This window comes from Penaeus monodon, chromosome 10 (genome assembly GCF_015228065.2).
Source record: "Penaeus monodon isolate SGIC_2016 chromosome 10, NSTDA_Pmon_1, whole genome shotgun sequence".
NCBI classification, from domain to species: domain Eukaryota; kingdom Metazoa; phylum Arthropoda; class Malacostraca; order Decapoda; family Penaeidae; genus Penaeus; species Penaeus monodon.
Genome location: NC_051395.1, coordinates 25,489,740 through 25,509,657, shown reverse-complemented (window position 1 = coordinate 25,509,657; position 19,918 = coordinate 25,489,740). Strand labels below are relative to the sequence as shown.

The 19,918-nt window shown below is 36.8% G+C and overlaps 1 protein-coding gene across 6 annotated transcripts; it reads right to left on the bottom strand.

Moving 5' to 3' along the window:
- Positions 1-4,644: 4,644 nt before the first annotated feature.
- On the bottom strand, positions 4,645-13,777 carry LOC119577964 (flavin-containing monooxygenase FMO GS-OX-like 2). 6 transcript variants are annotated; one of them, XM_037925661.1, is made up of 9 exons: positions 13,248-13,305; positions 12,686-12,955; positions 9,807-10,004; positions 9,506-9,644; positions 9,082-9,215; positions 8,411-8,588; positions 8,082-8,232; positions 7,778-7,941; positions 4,645-7,634 (listed from the first exon to the last, which is right to left on the bottom strand). In XM_037925661.1, the coding sequence occupies exons 3-9, from the start codon at positions 9,998-10,000 to the stop codon at positions 7,179-7,181; spliced, it is 1,416 nt and encodes a 471-aa protein (XP_037781589.1). In that variant the 5' UTR covers positions 10,001-10,004; positions 12,686-12,955; positions 13,248-13,305; the 3' UTR covers positions 4,645-7,178. The 6 variants fall into 6 exon arrangements, with proteins under 6 accessions (XP_037781589.1, XP_037781587.1, XP_037781586.1 ...); XM_037925659.1 differs by lacking the exons at positions 12,686-12,955; positions 13,248-13,305 and adding an exon at positions 13,714-13,777 and having other exon boundaries at positions 6,291-7,634; XM_037925658.1 differs by lacking the exon at positions 12,686-12,955 and having other exon boundaries at positions 6,291-7,634; positions 13,248-13,307.
- Between the last annotated feature and the right edge of the window lie 6,141 nt (positions 13,778-19,918).

Here is a 19,918-nt window from a genome sequence, read left to right as displayed (position 1 = left end):
ATAAGAGCTTCTCGAAAATTAGAAAAAAAATTTTCCTGATGCCATATGGGGTTGAAATTTTTTTAACGGGAAAGTAAGGAGGAAGATGGGATTGCCGGAGAACGGTATGATACCGTCGGGGCCCTTCATGAGTGTTGCGGCCGATTGTAGAGCAGAATGAGTTCGAGGAAAAAAGGGCTTTATAGGACTCTCGGGGGGAGGGGGTGAAGGAAAGGGGGGTACTTTCTCTGGGGGTCTTAATGAAGAAAGTGTGGGGAAAGGTGAGAACCACTACTGACCTGGCTAAAAAATCCCCCAGTTCATTGCGACTTGGAGAAGATAAAAATGAGGGTATCTCGAATATGGAGGACAGGGCGGGATGGGGGGGATGTTTGCCTGATGTTTATGGTTTCGGCCCCAAAAACATTTGAATAGATGTAAGTGAAATTTGTGAAACTAATTTCGCCACTATTTGTTTTTTTCCGGATTGTAAAGAAGAAGGCAGATGCTTTTTTAAAGGGATATAAGGGCTGATATTGTTTTGGAGCCCTCTCTTGTGCATAACTGTTCCAGGCTGCACGTTTTAAGGAAGTGCTTTAGTAAAATCAAAATTTCCCAAAAGGGAAACACTTTTGAGGTATATGGTTTTGAGTTCGAGGGATAGCGTATGTGTTTTGTAAAATACTGTATCTTTTTGAATGGAGGTGGGGGAGGATGGGGGGTTAAATAGCAGAGGTGAAGTGAAGTAGCCAGTCGCTCTATCAAAGCACCAGCGGGGGGGAGTTAGGAAGTGGTATTAAGTAGGAAAAAGGAGAACTGAAATGGTCATTTGGGGAAAAGTGGTTAAGACTGCCCATGAAATCAAAAATGAAGAAAAGGGGAGCATAGAGAGAGGTAAACATGAAAAAGTTTGCGGCGTGTATCAAAGTGTGGGGGGCGATCTGTTTTTAAATAGAAAGGGGCCTGTGGAAGGAAGCCTCTAGAGATGGGCCTGGGGGTTTTGTGATAAAAAACCCCCCAAAGGTGGGGCGGCAGTTAAAGTCCCAAACTATGAGGAAAGGGGTTGAATTTGGGGAAAATTAGTTTTTAAAAAAGCAAAAAAGTAAATGGGGGGGGAAAGGGGAGAGGAGACTGAAATCACTGTGACCCAAAACGATGAAGGAAGATACGAAAAACTGTGCAAGGACATTGGTTTAAAAGGGGGTGTGACATAAGGGGGGTTTTCTGATTGATAAGTATGGACAAAACATAAACGGAAGGGGGGAAGGAAAAAAATGAAAATTTGGGGGTTTGGTTTTTTTGGGGGATGTGTAGAAAGGTCTTTTGAAGCATACAAAGATGGGTTAAAAGGGGGAAAGGATATGACGAAGGTTAGGTCTGTGGGAGGGGAAACCACGAATATTCCAATGAAGGAAGTTATATTTTACTGATATAGATTGATACTTTTTGGAGTTTTTGGGGGGAAGCAGCTAGAGGGTGGGATAAGGACTGAGGGTCTGAGAGGGTAGAGGAGGGGAGTTGGTGTTTTACTAGGGGGGGTATTAGGAAAATGGGGGGTCTGGGGAAGGGGAATTTTGTGACAAAAGGGACACGTGGTGAAGGAGGGATGGAAGGGATGGGGGGATGGTGGGGGGGTTTTAATGTGGGGGGGTGGGGTCGGGGGGATGGGCTGTGTTGGGAGGGGGAAAAAAGATAGGGTGTAGGGGGAATCGTTAGGAGGGAGGTTTCACAGTTACTTGGAGTGTGGAAGGACGGAGTTGAAAGATTTGGGGGCTGAGTGTCAGTTTTCTTAAGTAACTTGAATATTTTCAAAAGTTTTTTCTGGGAGTTGTTTGGGGGGTTTTGGGGGATAAAAAAGAGAGGACTGGTGTCCAAGCGTAGGGGCAAAAAAAGGGGGAGGTGTTGGTGATAGGGGAAGAGGGGGGGGAACGTTTGTTTTTTCTTTACGGGGGTTTTCAGGAGGGAGGGGGAAGGTGTTGGGGTTGTAGTGATTTGGGGTATCTTATAAGATTGGAGTGTCTGGGTTTAGGGGTGCAAAAATGTTTGATGGGGAAGGTAGGAGGGAGGAGGGGGATTAGATGTAGGGGGGGGGGGTTAGGAAATTTGGGAAATGAGCGTATTACTGGAGTAAGGAGTAAAAAGAAACCCCGTCGACGTGCTTCCTGTCGGGTTCACGTAGTTTATCCAAGTTTTAACTGAGAGTTGCCGTCAGACTCAAAATTTTTGGGGACAGCCCCCATAAAAAAACATTTTGGGGCCGCCACGTTGGCACATGTGCGTGATTGTGATAGCGTTAGATCGGGGGATGGCCGGTTGGGGACTAGTGGGCCTTGGGGGGAACGGCAATGTTTGGCTTGGTGTCCTAGCGCAACAATTTTGGGCCCGACTGGAGGGGTTGGTAGGACGAAAAGGGAGGGATTCTCTCCTATTAGACGTTTAAAGGGAAGGGCATGTCTACGGAAGGTAATTTTGGCTATTTAGGGGGGTTTTTTTCGAGACCTCTGGGGGGGGGTGGGGGTAGCATTGTACTGATTTGCATCTAGTCTTGGGGGACAGGCAAATAGTCTTCTCCCAAACTGACCAAACTTTGTCAAGATTGAGCAATTTGCTGGGGATTGAAACTGTTCGTGCAAGTATTGGGGTTGGATGGGTTTTTGCAAGGAGGGTTACCATAAGGGCTTATTTTTTTTAAAGCTATGCTTGGTTTTTGATTTCTGTGACAAGACGGAGCGTCGGGTCGCTATGGAAAGAGACTTTACCCACTTGTTTTTTTGGGGAAAATTGTTGGAAAAGAAGGTGTTGTCAGAGTAGGGGGCGGGGGGGGGATCACGAAAAAACGGGCACATTTGGGTGCGCTAAAGAGAGTATTAAAAATTGTTGGAGATAGGGGGGTTTGAAGGGCGGGGCGTGACGAAATGGAGTAGTGTTGAGGGAGGTAGTGGTTTTGGAAGGGGGCAATAAGGTTAAGGTATTAATAAGGGAGGATGGGGTGGTTTGTTTGGGGGTTTTTGCGGGTAGAGGTGTTGAAGTTTTGCTGTGGGGGAAAGGGGAAAAGTTCCCTTTGGGTTGATTGTTGGCTACTGTACTATAAGCTTGATGAGGGGGTAGTTATTTCATGTTCAGAGCCGTGGTCAAAAGGGAGCCTGGGGGCGGGGAAACTGGTGGGTTTTTACGTTGGGGCTTTTTGATAAAGGGGGAAGGGCCCCATTGCCCCCCAAAAGTGGGGATGTTTTCATTACTGGCCCGGGAAGCCTGTTTTGTTGGGGATAAAAACAGTCCACCCCCCAGGGGCCCCCCTTTAGGGGTAAGGGCTAGTAACTAAATCAGGGGAAACCGTGCCTGGCTCCCCCAGGGCCCTTCAGGGGCTGGCACAAATCAGCCTTTTATCCTTTAGCACGCTCTCCCCCTAGGGGTGGGGTAGCAAAGGGTTTTTGGGGAAGGGGCAGAAACGAAAATGGGGAAAGGGAAAGGGGAAAAAAAGAAAAAAAAAAAATAGTTGAGTCGAGGCAGCCCAAAGGGGGGGAGTTTCCCCCCCATTGGGGGCCCAGGGCTCCGCCTCCTAAGCCCCGGCAAAACAATGATTGGGGGGGGGGGGGGGTCTAATGTTGCATTTGGAAAAAATTTTTATTCCCGTTACAGAAAAATTGTGTAGGTGAATTCGGCTTTAAGCATTTTCAATGTATAAAAAAAAAAAAAAAAAAAAAATTTTGTAAAGTTGTTGTTGCAGAAATACATTCGCCTAGGTGAAATCGACAGTCGATATTTTCAATGTACAGTTTTTTTTTTTTTTTTTCTTACTATTATTTATTCAATTTGATTATGACTGGAAATCGCGGCCCAAGTACTTGATGTCCTCCAGGCTAGTAATCAAACAGCGCTAGTTTTTCTTGTTTGATAAATTGCTACATTTTTCCCCTTTTTTACTTGAGAATAATGCTTCGGTGAAACAAAAAATACATTATTTTCTTTGAATGTTACTAAAACAAACACTGATACTTGTTTATTACATATACCTTAACAAAAGAAAAGCCAGACCGTAAAGAGTACAAATCTGATATAGTATCTGATGGAAAAAAAAAAAAAAAAAAAAACGAAATCAAATTTTAGTAATTTTAAAAAGACTGTCCGTTTTGTTATGTTGACAGTTGTTATTCAAATCCTCGCCGCAGCAGCTGCAAAATGCCTGCTCTGACTGCTTGCTCGAGAACGATCTCACGGAGAAAACGACATATCGCCTTGAGAATTGCATGTAGAAAATGCATGAATGAGAATGAGAATGGCTTCACAGTGCAAGATATGCATTTGTCGTAGGAAATGTTGCCGCCGTAGGTCAAGATGTAACCAGACCGCGGCTGATTAGGAAGACCATCGAATCAGACAAGGATGGCACTGCCAAACAACCTCGTGATGGAAGACTTGAGAGAGGCATAGTCCTGCTGTAGAATGGTTGACTATGTAATATGATGATGTAAATAAAAATGATGATGATGATGATAGTAATAGTAATATACTGGTGATAGAGAAATGGATAGACAAATGAAGAGATACATACATACGCAAATACATATATAAACATGCATGCATATATACACACTTGGAAACATATGGCTACACATACAGACAGATAGATATCGGTATTATTTTCAGTGGTAATACACAAAATGCTTTTATCATTTGTTATATTCAATCAAAAATTATCTAAAGATAATACATTCCATACACTTTGTTTACATACACACATTCTTTCAATTGCTAAATTTAATCAAAACGGCTCATCATAATCCCACAGGTTATTCCATTTATGATTAGTTGCTTTCTCTGAGTAGCTTGAATGACCAATGAGCCCGTGCTACGTTATCTCTACAGAAAAATAATATAAACCGCCATACAGCGAGCAGGTGCACTGAATACCAGTTAACTCTTCTCAGGGGAAGGTTTATTCACATTTCATACCTTTTACCAGCGACGTTGGAATGGGAATCGTTACTGCTGCGCCACAAGAAATTCTGAATGTATAACAGCAAGTTTGTTTACCACAATTACCACAGCGTTGATTTTAAAGGCGCTACCACACGATATCTATTTTAAATATATATGGTTATTATTCATCGTGCAGTGGAGTATTCTTTTCTTAACAGGCTGTAAACCCTTTTTAGCCATGCCCGCTTCACCGATTTCCGAACAGTACATAAAGTCCGCTTCTACTTCCAACCAATTAAGAGATTATGCTGACAAGGAAGTTGAAGGAAGTGGGAGATTTCGATTTACTGCAAGGAAAACAATGTATGACCATCTTGGTACAGCATATCAAATGACAAATATACATCTTGCAAAACGGCAAAAAAAGCAAAAAAAACATTTAAGTAAGAAAGGATAAATAACATTGCAGAGGGGAGGTAACGAGTCTTGACACCACACATGAGCGTTCGTGTGGGATAGCTCTACAAGCCACATACCCGAGAATTGCCACTCAAATAAGCCTAATGCCCGGACCATGCAGGCAGCAAGGTACACAGATCCAAGGAGTTAATTAAAAAACATCTGCAAAAGATACCCAAAGAGACTGTGTGATTCTTTTACTGAACTTGAGAAAGCTAGAATTGATCAGCTACCATTCATCTACAGCCTCCTCTAATGTTACTAAGCCCCCCCCCCCCCAATCCCTTGGTTGTTGCCATGAGGGGGCTTAGGAGATGGGCACTGAGGCCCAAGGTAGAGTGTCACCCTTAGCCTTGTCCTCAGCCCTTTCTTCAACTAATTTTGCATGGTCTTTTCTTCTTTCCTTTTGCATTCTTTCATCCCCTTGATCTGCCCACTTATCCTAATAGTTAAGAAATTTTTGCCATTTTCACCATAATACTTTATCGTAATGCTCCCTACTCCCTTAACTTCTTCCTCTTTTAACAAATTTTATCTATACATACCCCAACAGCTCCCCCTCTCTACCCTCTTCACTACTATACTAACCTCTAGTATTATTCAACCTGTAACTTTACCCTAATCATTAACTCATTCCTAACCCTTTTTGCTTTTATACTTTACCATAGCACCATATGACCTTTGTCATATAGTACTTCCTTCCTGGGGGGCTTTGCCACCAAGACTCACACTATCACTGTATTTAGAATATACTGCTAATGACCTCAGATGCTGACATGGCAGAAAATTCTCAATAAAAAAAATAAATACTGTTACTACTACCTTGCATATTCAAAATACCCTGTTTACCCTCAAATGGGATCATAGCATAACATTTTGTGATGCATCATAGCATCATATTCTCTAATGGGGGTTTATTATAAATGGCCATCTTTTGTCTTTCAGGTATTTCCATGCATTTAGTACATTAACATTTATTACATGTCAAACAAAAGCAAATATTGAAGATACATATTAATCTGTCATTGTCAGCCTTCTTTGAACTAAAATTATCTATAAACAAAGTAGTGTTAAAAGAAGGTTCAGACAGTTTCATATCGTGGAAGTGCCAGAATACTGAAACGTTACTAAGTCACCAATGAGCCAATTATGAGTACTACCTATCTCACCTGCTTAACCGTCTCCTTGATTTTTATAAATAAATCCTGATATCTTATATTGCTGTTAGTAATGTCAGTAACAATATAATAATTATAATGTCTATAATAAAAATAACAGCATTGATATTGATAGATAAAATAGTAATAATAATAATAATAATAATAATAAATAAATAAATCCCACAAAGTCAAGGAAAGATGAAATCAGGTGAGGTCATACTACTAATTGACTACTTTATCGCTAAGCTCTTGCAGAGCTCTCCATGTGCAGAGACATTTCACAAAACAGTACTAAAGTGAACACATTTCATTGGTGATGGTGGGTTAACTATAGAATATAAAATTATCTAACAATTACAAAAGATCAAGAGTATATAAAATATATAATTTTCCAATTTGTTATTCATTATGACAATAATTAAATGCTCTTCTACTGATTCAGCATATATAAAATGCTTGCAAAATTCTCTATCTTGCCATAACAGTTATCAAAAATACACTTTGCATTAGTCATAAAGTATTTTTGCTTCATTATCAGCACTTTAATTCATTCTGGCCAGTAAGTAATCAGCCAAAGTAACTACATCAGTAATTACAAAAGAACATACCCCACATAAACTCATAAAATTTTACCATTCCTCTGAAAATATGCGTGGATCATCACAACCCAACAAAACCCTTTAATTTCTTAAGAATTGCAGAGCCCAGAATATATGCAATCTTTGGAAAATTGCGCCACAGGAGTCGGGATACCTGTTTAGCTATCAGTATTGTAAGGTCCCATGATGTGCTGACTACCTTGCCCTCCCACTTCTCAACTAATGCCCCATCTTCTCCAAGGGAATACTCATAGGTCTTGAAGATTGGAAAGGAGAAAAGCACACGAGGAATGACCACATCCCAGATCTTTTTCAGGTGTGGAGAAGGCAGTTCTATGCCAGCCAGAGTTGCCAGGTCTTCCATGTATTGGAATTGGTCATTTTGCAAGATGTGGTATTGGTTTTCTTTCCATCCTTGCTTCTTCCTCTCTCCAGCATAGGCCTCAATCTCTGATTTCATTTCAGCTGTCCTTGGTAAACGAGTTTTCCCTGTTAAGGTTGCAAGGAAGTACTGTACCTGTGACAAGAAATATGTATATGATGTATACAGATAGTATCTGGTGAAGACTTTCCCATTATTATTTCCAGTCTTACATAATCAAGTAAAAAATAAATATATCCAAACAACATATTCCTTACTTCCTTAAAATATATTCCTACCTGGTAGTTTATGAGTGGGAACACAATGATACGTGATGGGATGCCTATAAACCCCATGGTGGGAAAGGAAGCATTGATAACTTGTTTATACAGTGGTTTTACATGGTTATTCTCAACTGTGATGCCACATTTATCTTCAAGAAATGGGAAGGTATATTTATAGCCTGAAATGGGAAAATATTCATGGTTATAGGCTTACAAGTATGAATTTTGGATTATGTTATAAGATTATCTACTGTATTCTGCAACACAATTCTATTTTCAAGCATAAAATTAATGCATAGAATTATAGTCAACACATTACCAGTGCAGTATATTATGCAATCTGCTTCTTGGAAACTTCCGTCTTTAAGATAAAAGCCATTTTCGGAAGCTTTCATTATGCCTGAACCTTGTTTGACATTTGGAGGCAACTCAGAAGGGAAGGGAACAGGCAGGTTGTGAGAAAGAAGTACCTAGAATCAAACAACTGAAGTAATAATAATAATAATAATAATAATAATAAAACCAAAGAAAATTACATGTAATATTATTCTGTTATAGACCACAGTGATGTATTTTCTTTTTAGACTGGAAAACAAAATTCAGCTACATTGTTAAAAGTCTAATTCTTCAACAATTTTTGGTTCTCACCTCCTTGGCAACAGCAGATACTTCCATTAAAATATCCAGCCCAGAGGCCCCAGCACCAAGGATTATAACTCTGGAATCTGTGTATGGTGATGGTTCACGATAGTCATGACTGTGAATTTGTCGACCCTTGAAATCCTCAATCCCTTCAATAAGTGGCTTTTGAAGCGTGGAGTAGTGCCTGTTGAAAGTTCACATTACCTAGTGTTATTGCCATTTTAGAGACAATCATTTCACTCAGTGACATACTTAAGAATTGAGATAAATGGATACAGGCAGTAAATAATATGTAAAGGCATGTCTAACAATTGGAAGAAATAAAAAGTTCATTATTCAGACATCATCATCCTTAACACTTGTCATTTTAATATGGTATGAACTCTACATTTCAATTATTAATTATTCTTTGGCATAATTTCAAATTACGTAGTTGGTTAAAATAGCATTTTGGTATGCCATGCAATGAAATATTTTTTCTATCCACTAACTAAAATAATAAATAAATCAAAAAAAAAAAAAAAAAAAAAATGCTAACAAAATAATAAATAAATCAATCAAAGTACAGTACATATGAATTTCAGCAAATCAAGTAACTGTAATACACTGTCAATAAATTTCCATCTTCTCTACTTTAAAATTAAAAGAAAATATGAAAAATACTCTGGAATTAATACCCATTGCAAACAAGCAAGGCATCACAGGTGACAGTACTGACTACATCAGTGGACAGATCTTTCACTGTAACAGCCCAGCATGGAGGCCCTTCGTCACTCTCCAATACAGACACATTCTCTATATGGTGGCCCAGCTATAAAATGAATAATTATGGTTAAAAGGTTATTTCTTGTGGGAATAAAATATTATATAAACAAATACATTAGACAGATATTCAGTGTTGATATTACAAAAACAAGCAATCATTCTGAAAAAGTTATTAGGATATGCAGCCCATTTTTCCACATATTGGTTTGGTTTCAGAAAGAATGAAAAATATCTAAAAATGTAAAAAAGATCCTTTTTAAAATAAATAAAATAAGTAATTAAAAAAGTTTGTACAATAAAATATATTAAGAACTAAGTTACTGAAAATATTCCTACTTTAATATATGGATGAAGATTGAAGTGATCAGCATAATCTTCCAGGTATTTGAGAACAGCTGAGTGATGAACAAAAGATTCTACCTTACTTGGAAAGTCAAAATCTGGGAATTTCATGATCAATTTTGGTAAATTGGTCCTGGTGATGTAAAGGAAAAAAAAATCAAAACCTATTAGTTACCCTGCACATAATCAATATGGAATTACAAATATCAAATCATTAGAAAAGCACAGCAAATACACCAACAATCTTATACCAAACAAATATCAAACAAAAAATATTAATACACAGGTAACACACCTCAGGCCCTCATACATGCTTGAGTGTACTGGAAACCCTCTGCTATCTGTCCCAATATCTTTCGAGAGCCTCCATGTACCACCTATCTGCGACGACTGTTCCCATACTATTGGGGTCAGCTCCTCTGAGGACAAGATGTGTCGAGTAGCACAGAGACCTGCTGCCCCAGCACCAATGACTCCTACCACCTTCATGGTTCTGCAAAAATGTAATAGTAAGAGGAGTAATAATAACCTTAATAATAATAATAATAATAATAATAATAATAATGTGATGATGATGATGATAAAAACAATAATAATGACAATAGTAATAATAATAAGACCAATTATCATTATTATAATTATCATTATTATTATATAAGAGTAATAAGGATGATGATGATTATAAAATAATAATATATATATATAAATATACATAATATATATGTATGTATATATAAATATATATAATACATATGTATATCTATAAGTATATATATAATATATATGTATATATATATATATATATATATATATACATATATATATATATATATATATATATATAATATATATATATATATATATATATATTATTATATATATGTATATATGTATATATACATAGATAGATAGATAGATATATAGATATATATGTATATGTATATGTACACACACAAACACACACATTTTATTCCTGCTCTCCCCATTTAAAAGTAAAATATATGTTTTTGAAAATATACATATAATAAGTTGATAATTTTTTTCTAATGCTAAATCTTTCTCCTCATCTTTCTTTACTTCGCTTCCTCTTTTTTTTTCTTCTTTTTTTGTGCTTGTGCAAATGTCCTAACTTATCAAACCATAATTAGTATTAATGCAAATTTGCTACATATGACAAATCATATTACACCTATCATTAATTTATGTTTATTTGTTTCATTAAACTCTATATTTAATCCTTTTTAGGCTAATATAAGTTATTTTTGTTAGTGAAATAAAATAAGTTAAATTTAGTTGATTTACCTACACAAGAGTATGCTAATTAGGTTATTTTCTGCTGAATTTTGTTAAAAGATACTTTATGGTAAATATCAGTTTAGTTTGGGAAGTTTTCATCATAAATTAATTTGGACAAGTTATATATACATATATATATATATATATATATATATATATATATATTATATATATATATATATATAGTATATATATTTATATGTATATATATATTTATATATATTTATATATATATATATATACATATATATATATATATATATATATATATAGTATCCTATTTAATCTATAAATATTTTAAAATATAAATACTGACACCTATAATTTTATTATAATTTTAGTTTATGTTTTGTGGGGGGTTACTACATCAGACACCATTTAACAAAAAGAAATGCAACAATCTATAATCCTGATAGCAGGGGAGGGCAGGGGAGGGCATGAAGTAGATCAGGGAAATTGTTGGGTAAAACAGGCTGAAATAAGAAGAAAAGAGAACAGAGATAAAGCACAAAAAATACTTAAAATCTGATCATGAAACTCTACGGACATCGTCGCCATCATTCAAAGTCTACGCACCGACGCGCCAATCTTCGAAAACCTCTACGGGAACCAAACCCATTGTTCGGTAAAAATCTACGGGATTTCACATAATCCACATCCCCCGTGGTGATTGTACATTGCGTCCTAACCAATGAACCAATCTATCCTTAACCCTGTGGGATTTATACACTATGATCTATATATTCCCAAGCCAGGACTCCCGGGTATTATATTTGCCTAGCCAGGGGGCTACGCAGCCTGGCCCCCAGGATAAAACCACATACCTTTATGTAGCGAAACACCTAATGTTTCTTCGCTTTCGTCTATGGTCGCAATTGCTTGGTTTCTAATAACTTTTTTCGGCATTTGGGGCACTTGATGGGTTCAAATATCAGGCTGTGATAGAGACTAATGTCCATTTGTCCTGTATATCCACAACGTGGCTTGAAAAATGACCCGGGATCGACGTAACACTGAAAACGAACCATTTTTTCATGCGTTTCTCGAAGTAATGGCTCGCTGGCCTGTCAAAATCTAGATGTGATTTGATAAGTCCCGATAGCAGGGGAGGGTATGAAGTAGAACAGGGAAATTGTGGGGTAAAACAGGCTGACATAAGAAGAAAAGAGATGTGTAAAAAAAAAAAAAAAAACCGCTTAAAATCGGACAATGAAACTCTACGGACATGGCCGCCACCACTCAAAGTCTACGCACCGTCGCGCCAACTTTCGAAAAACTACGGGAACCAAACCCATTGTTCGGTAAAAATCTACGGGATTTCACATAATCCTGGTGATCGTACATCGCGTCCAAACCAATAAACCAACCTAACCTTAACCCTGTGGGATTTATACACTACGATCTATATATTCCCTGGCAAGGGGGCTACGCCCCCTGGACTCCCGGGATATTATATTCGCCTAGCCAGGAGGCTACGTCCCCTCGACCCCCATAGTATTTTATACACCTAGCCAGGGGGCTAACGCCCCCGGACCCCCAGGGTAAAATCACATACCTATATGTAGCGAAACACCGAACGTTTCTTCGCTTTTGTCTATGGTCACAATTGCTTGGTTTCTAATCACTTTTTTCGGCATTTGGGGCAATTGATGGATTCAAATATCAGGCTGTGATAGATACTAATGTCTATTTGTCCTGTATATCCACAATATGGCTTTAAAAATGACCTGTCAAATCTCCCGGTGGTAAAATGCGCTGGCGCACACGGTTATTGTACAGAATAGCATAAATACTTACCAAAACACGTAAATGAAGTATAATAAAAGTAAAAGAACGCATTACATACATGAATTCGAGAAAACGGACGCTGATAATTACAAAATATTTGTTCTCAATGCAAGGAATACTTGGCAGATCGCAGCAATGAGATACGCGTCACATTTGCTTTGCTTCTTGCGAGGTAAACATGGAAGGGACTTCGAAAACGGAGGGTCGGTCTTCTCTCTTATCTGTCCTGTCTCACTTACTTTCGATTTGCGCACTTTTTGCCATAGATGTAGTGTCTTAAGTTTTCGTCAAGGTAACAACCCCATACACTTATTTTACTGTAATCCTGGTTGACATACACGGAAAGTTTTCCTAAATATGCTATATCCAATGAATAAAACAAATTAACAAATCATGAAGTTATTAGACAATAATTTTGCAGAATGTTTACTGTAACCAAAAATAATTCCATATATTAACACATGAATACCACGGCAAGAAATTAATATTTCCTGATCCTGTATATTTCACATAATTCACATTTCTTAACAAATACTCAACGCCCTGCCTTATGTTACGGGTAAATTGCGCTCGTGGTATTACTTATACTGTTGTTTAGCTGAAATGTACTTAATTTTCGTTCTTTTTAAAGTTTGTTACTTTCTTTACTCACAAAATGAGACTAAGAGTAAGCACAATATATGACAGATACGGAATACTTTAGCCATAATGAGCGCTGTTGTCGATAATCCAATGTCAGACAGCACCAAAGAATGATTCAATAGTTGATCAATTTCTCTCTGGCCGACATATGGGCTCTAGAAAAGTCATAATATATATATATATAATCTATCTAAGTTTTATTACAATTAGTCTTCGGTATTGCCTTCTGGAATATTAGTCAACGCGGATGAAAGACGTGGCACACCTGCATGACACTACTTCCTTTAAAAGGTTTGAACCGAGAGCCAGCCTTGGGCACCGTGGGTATAATTCGTACAGTACAAATCTTCTATGATGATGACTGTTGTTACATCAGAAAAACTCATCTTCTCTGCGTCTAATAAGCAAGTTTGACTGGTCAATGCATATATGACTCGTTGTGGGGATTAGTAAAACATGGAATTGATGCGCTTTACTCTATGTATTGAGGAGGATCTACGTGGCACTACAGAGGGTTGTTTACATTTTGGATATAAAACTTTCCCGTTAGATGGCGTACATAAAAGAAAACATAGTCTTACATGGGTAACTGAACAAAACAGAATTTCACCTTAGATAATATGAGGTATATCACAGATGCATGAAATAAAGTATCCTTATACCAATAACCATCTTTGATTATTCTAACATCCCCTCTTAATTAAAGATGGGTATGTTATCTGAGAATCTATCTTCTGATACACTTAAAAACTTCCAACTTCTGGTTTACAGGTTTTGTAAATATATCAGCTGGATTCTGTTGTGTAGGAATATAAAATAACTTTACCTTTCTCTACTTCATCTCTTATGAAATGGTAACGAATATCAATATGCTTTGATCTTTGGTGATTTACTGGATTTCTGGCAAGATTAATAGCACCTTGGTTATCAACTCCTAAGTCTACAAATTTTAACTTAAATCCTAATAGATCAAATATAATTCTTAGGAACTTCGCTTCTTGAATGGCGTAAGTAAGGGCCATGTACTCTGCTTCACAAGATGAAAGTGCAACTGTTTGTTGCTTCTTACTTCTCCATAATATAAGTGGTCCATCATTAAGCAATTGGAAACAATATCCTGATATGCTTTTTCTGTCTTCTGATGATCCCCAGTCTGAATAAAAAAATCCTTGGAGTTGAACTGGTTCATCTAACTTTCTAAATCTAAGACCATATGTCATGGTGCCTTTCAAGTACTTAAGAACATGTTTAGCAGAATTTAATTGAGCTTTTGTGGGTTTTGACATATATTGTGAAAGTTTTGTAACCACATAGCACAAGTCTCGACTAGTACCTGTCATAACATATATGAGACTACCAACTATTTCTCTGTAAAGACTTGCATTAATTAACTCATTAGATCCTACTGTTGAGGTGTTTATAATACTTGGATCACATGGTATATTTCTTGCATAACAATCTGGCATGGTTTGATTCACCTCAATGTAATTTTTATCTGTAACAAATGACATTCCAAGAAACCAGTTTAGTTTACCTAAATCAGTCAGAGATTCCTTACATTTGTTCATCAGGGACTTGTTACTGCTAGCAATAATTAAGTCATCCACCCATAAGAGCACAACAATATCACTGTGCCTATCATGCTTTAGATACAGACAATGATCACTCTGTGATTGCTTGAATCCTTCTGAAATAAAGAATTTATGGAGTACACTATTCCACATCCTGACACTTTGTTTCAGACCATAAAGTGACTTTTTCAGTTTACAGTACAAAACATTTCCATCACTATCTTTGTCCTCATAACCTTCGGGTTGTTCTACATAAATTTCATGATCAATATCAGTATTTAAATAAGCTGTTTTAACATCCAATTGGTGTATTACCATGTTTTTCTGTACAGCTACATCCAATAAAGCACGAAGTGTAGACATTCTTTCTGTTGGTGCAAAAGTCTCTCAGTAGTCGATGTCTTTTACCTATGAATATCCTTTGGCGACGTACCTTGCTTTGTATTTTTCTTTGCCGTTTGGTCCAGGTTTTACTTGATAGACCCATCTTCCGCCTACAGCAGTATGTGTCTCAGGCAGTATGGTAAGTTCACAGGTGTTGTTTTCTTGAAGTGAAGATATTTCCTCGTCCATTGCTTTCTTCCACTGGGGTCCCTCTGGAGATGAAATAGCCTCTTGATAGGTGGCTGGTACTGGGTTATGTGACACTCGGTAGCAATGATGTATAAAGCTATTATGTGTCACACTGGAGATACTGTCGTCCAGTTCATCAGTAATGTAGTCATCTAATTTTGAGGGTTTCCATCTTTCTCGAGTTGGATATCTTTTTCTTCACTTGTGTTATCTGGTGGCTTGTCTTGATTTTCTTGAAGTGATTTTTGCTGAAGTCAAGTCTCCACCAATATGTCATCTTCATCTGAAGTTTGCTCGTCATTTGGTGGCTCAGCTTCATGGGGTAAGTTTTCCATGAACTTAACACATCCTATTTTCTTTACCGTTTTAGTTTTTGGGGAGTAAATCAAGTAGGCTGGACTCTGGTCATAATAGCCCACAAATATTCCCTCCTTACTTCTGGGATCAAGTTTCTGTTTCTCTTGTTCATATGCAAAACATCTTACTCCAAAAATATTCCTTTTGCTGATGTTTGGCCGACTTCCAGTAAGCATCTCTACTGGAGTCTTCTGAATTCTGGGATTATAACACCTGTTCCTAATATAACAAGCAGCCTTCACAGCATAAGCCCACATATCTTTGGGTAATTTGGACTCAATCAGTAAGCATTGAGCCTTGTCAAAAACTGATTTGTGTGATCTCTCAACTATTCCATTTTGATGTGGAGAGTATGTGCAGAAAATTCTTGTTTAATCTTATTCTCTATAAGGAGTGTTCTAAATTCCTGATTTGTAAATTCTGTTCCATGGTCACATCTTTGTCTTTTTATATTGCCATATGGTGCTGTTTCTACAAGATACCTCTTCATTGCATGTATTGCATCACCCTTATTTCTAATGAGGTAGATTCTAAGAGCTCCTGAGTAGTCATCTATAAAAGAGATACTGTATCTGTAACCTCCTTTAGCTGCTGGATCAATAGGTCCTACTATATCACAGTGTACTAAATCCAAAGGTTGTTTAGCCTTTTTGTCAGGCTTTCTATTTCTATACCGTGTCATCTTACCAAGAACACATGTGGTACAGCTAAACTTCTCTTTACTCAATAAGTGCATCCCATCGACAGTTGCTTCAAGTTTTTGCACATCTGCCACATTGCAGTGCCCTGAGATTTTATGCCATTCCTCTAGGGTGTGCTTTGCTTCTCCTAAATGGATCTTATTGAGTTTCCCCAATTTATAGTTTTTGTTTAGCTTACCTCTACGTAAGTAGAACAATTTGTTTTTCTCTATAATGTCGCATATCCTGCCATCCTTGGTAGTTAGTGAGCTGCCATTAGGTGAAAAAGTAATGCTGTGTCCACTCTTAATGGCTTTCCATACTGACATGATGTCTTGTTTAAATCCTGGTATGTATAGTGCATCTTTTAACACAATACTTCTTGAGTTGCCTTCTCGATCTTGGGTAAAATCCTTGACATCACCAACTCCTTGTACAGTTCTTTGCTGTCTTTGGCCATCTGCCAGCTCTATGTAATGCTTTTGTGGATCAAAAGACTCCTGAAATCTCACAACTTTTGGTTTATTTATCTCTATGTGTGAAGTGCAACCACTGTCAATCATGAGTAAATTTTCTTCTGCTTCTAAGCTTGATATATTCTGTTTTCCAATGTCACACAACTCTGAGGTCCCTTCAACAGGTCGTAACCTTGATGAGTGTGTTACATGGAAAGAGTATTCATAGTTTTGTTCTTCGCTTGTGTCATTTGCAGAATTTACCGAGTTCATTACTCTTCCTGAGGTTCTTTGCTCTGCATTCACTAGTATTGTGAGTTCGTGACTGATGAAGTTCACACCATTTCTTATTATTCTGAGGTTTGTTTACTCTTTTAAACTCACCACCTTCATAGCATTTAAATGCAAAATGGCCTGGTTCACCACACTTAAAGCATCTCTTCTGTTTCACTGTGCTATTGCCATGGGCAACCATTACTCTTTCTGTATCATTTTTTTTTCTGAGGCGATCTTCATGACTTAATAAAGCTGTCTTAAATCCAATGTAATCATATGGAGGGTCACGTTGATTGGCGACATCTACAAAATTCTTGTACTTAGGTGGAAGTCCTTGCAGTGTACTTGTCACCAAGAGGTGATCATTAACACTCTCACCTGATTCTCTTAGTGCTGCTTCTATCTCTTCTATGGACGATAGATACTCTGTAACACTGTCATCTTCCTGTCTTTTGTTTATAAATGACCCCCATAAAGCATATAACCTGTGGTTTGTTTCTCTCATGTAATACTTTCGTAGCACTGCCAAAGCTTTCACACCGTCTCCTCTTGCTTCACGTTTTATCATGCCAAGGGACGTTCTGTCAAGATAACCTGTTAGATAACTGTAGATTGCTCTTTTGGCATTCTCCAGATTATAACCATCTGGGCGTTCTGAAGTATATTTATCAAACGCAAGATGTAGTTTTATAACATACAAAGCGCCTTGAAAATGTTCTTCCCACAAGTCATAATTACATTGACCAGTCAAACTTGCTTATTACACACAGAGAAGATGAGTTCTTCTGACATACCAACAATGACACTATCAGTTATGCCATTACTATTATTAACTCAATAATGATGGTGATGATAACACTATTAATGATGACGATGATGAAGATGATGATGACGATGATGATACTGAAAATGGTGATGATAATGATGATGATGATGATAATAATAAGGATAATTATGATGATGATAATAATAATAATGATCATAACATTATTGTTGTCTTTATTATTATCATTACTATTAGTATCATTATTTCTAGTATTGTTGTTAGTATTATCATTATCATTATTATTATGATCTTTAGTTTTTTTTCATTGTTGTTGTTGCCATTATTTTTATTATTACTACTATTACACTTATCATTATCATTACTATTATTTCAGTTTTTCTTATTACCATCATCATTAGCATAACTGCTACTACTAATAATCATAATAATAATAATAAAATTAATACTATTACTATCATTCTCATTATTTTTATCATAATCATTATAATTATAATTATCATTACTATTATTATTATCGTCATTATAATTATCATTATCACTTTTATTATCAATATTATTATTACTATTATGTTTATAATTTTTGTTAACAACATTATTATAATCGTTATTACTATCGTTGTTAATATTATTATCTTTATTGTTATTGTTATTGTTATTATTATTATTATTATTAATATTATTATTATTGTTATCATTATTGTTATTATTATTATTATTGTTCTTGTTATTACTATTATCATCATCATTATTAATATCATTTTCATATATAATCATCAATACGTACTGTACCAGTGCTGAAAATGTAAAATGCACATAACATTTTGCTCTTTCTTTTACTGGAGTATGTATAGCTTCATTCATTCATTCATTCGAGATTGCACCATATATCATCTTAAACGCTTCAACTGATAAAAAAAATCCATGTTCATCTATGGTGATATCAGCCATTGAGGGTCCGTTGTTGGACGTAGGCCTTCCCCAACTGTCTCCATTCTGCACGGTGCCAAAATTTTCTGAAGGCATCGAGATCTGGTCTCATGTTTGGGGAGCTCGGGCCCCACCACACCGCGCTGGCCCAGTGCGAGTTGGCGGGGTTTGGATGGTGCTTCGTCTGGAGCCTCAGTTGTTACCTCCCCGACATCGCTGAACGCATTCGGTGCAGCCAACAACATCATCGACCCTCGCGAGCCTCGTCACCGCGGCAAGGTGTCCATCCAACGACGAGGATGTTCATCTATACAAAACCCCAAATATAAATATGTATGTATATATACGAGTTTATATTTATTTATACACACACACACACACACACACACACACACACACATATATATATATATATATATATATATAAAAATATATATGTATATATAAATATATACATATATATAAATACATTATATATGTATATATATATATATATATATATATAATATATATATATATATATATATATATATATATATATTATATGATATTTAGATTCATGCGGCTATATCAATATACACTGTAGTAGGCCATCATAAAATTATTATCATTATAGACATCACATTGTATTCATAATAATTATATATATATATATATATATATATATATATATATATATATATATATATATATATATATATATATATATAACGCGTTGTACATAATGTAAAACCGGTCGACCTAACAGTAAAGATTCCCTTCATTTGAAATAGGGAAAGCTAAACCTAGTACATGGTGAGCGTCTAATGTGGTGCTAGTTTCAGTCGTGGACATCACCGTTTATCTCCATCGGAATTTCTATATAAGTCCGATATGCGAAGCTTAGCCTCGCCCGGGCTATGCCATGAGGGGAGCCCAGCCTGTGTCGACTAATGCCGACTCGCTCACGTGTGTCAGCTGGTGCTGACTCGGCTAACCTAGTCCTTAACCCGTGGTTGCCCAGCCACAGCAGTAACCTCCAGGCAAACAGTTGCAACTTCTCGCGCCTGGGCAGG

Bases quoted from the DNA above. Each gene is read 5' to 3' on its own strand.
- LOC119577964 (XM_037925659.1), bottom strand. From the start codon at position 10,000: ATGAAGGTGGTAGGAGTCATTGGTGCTGGGGCAGCAGGTCTCTGTGCT. The intron at 9,216-9,505 runs GTAGGAATATTT...TTCATTTTATAG, and splicing joins ATCTTCATCCATATATTAAA to CTGGGCCACCATATAGAGAA. The intron at 8,233-8,410 runs GTGAGAACCAAA...GTTTGATTCTAG, and splicing joins TATCTGCTGTTGCCAAGGAG to GTACTTCTTTCTCACAACCT.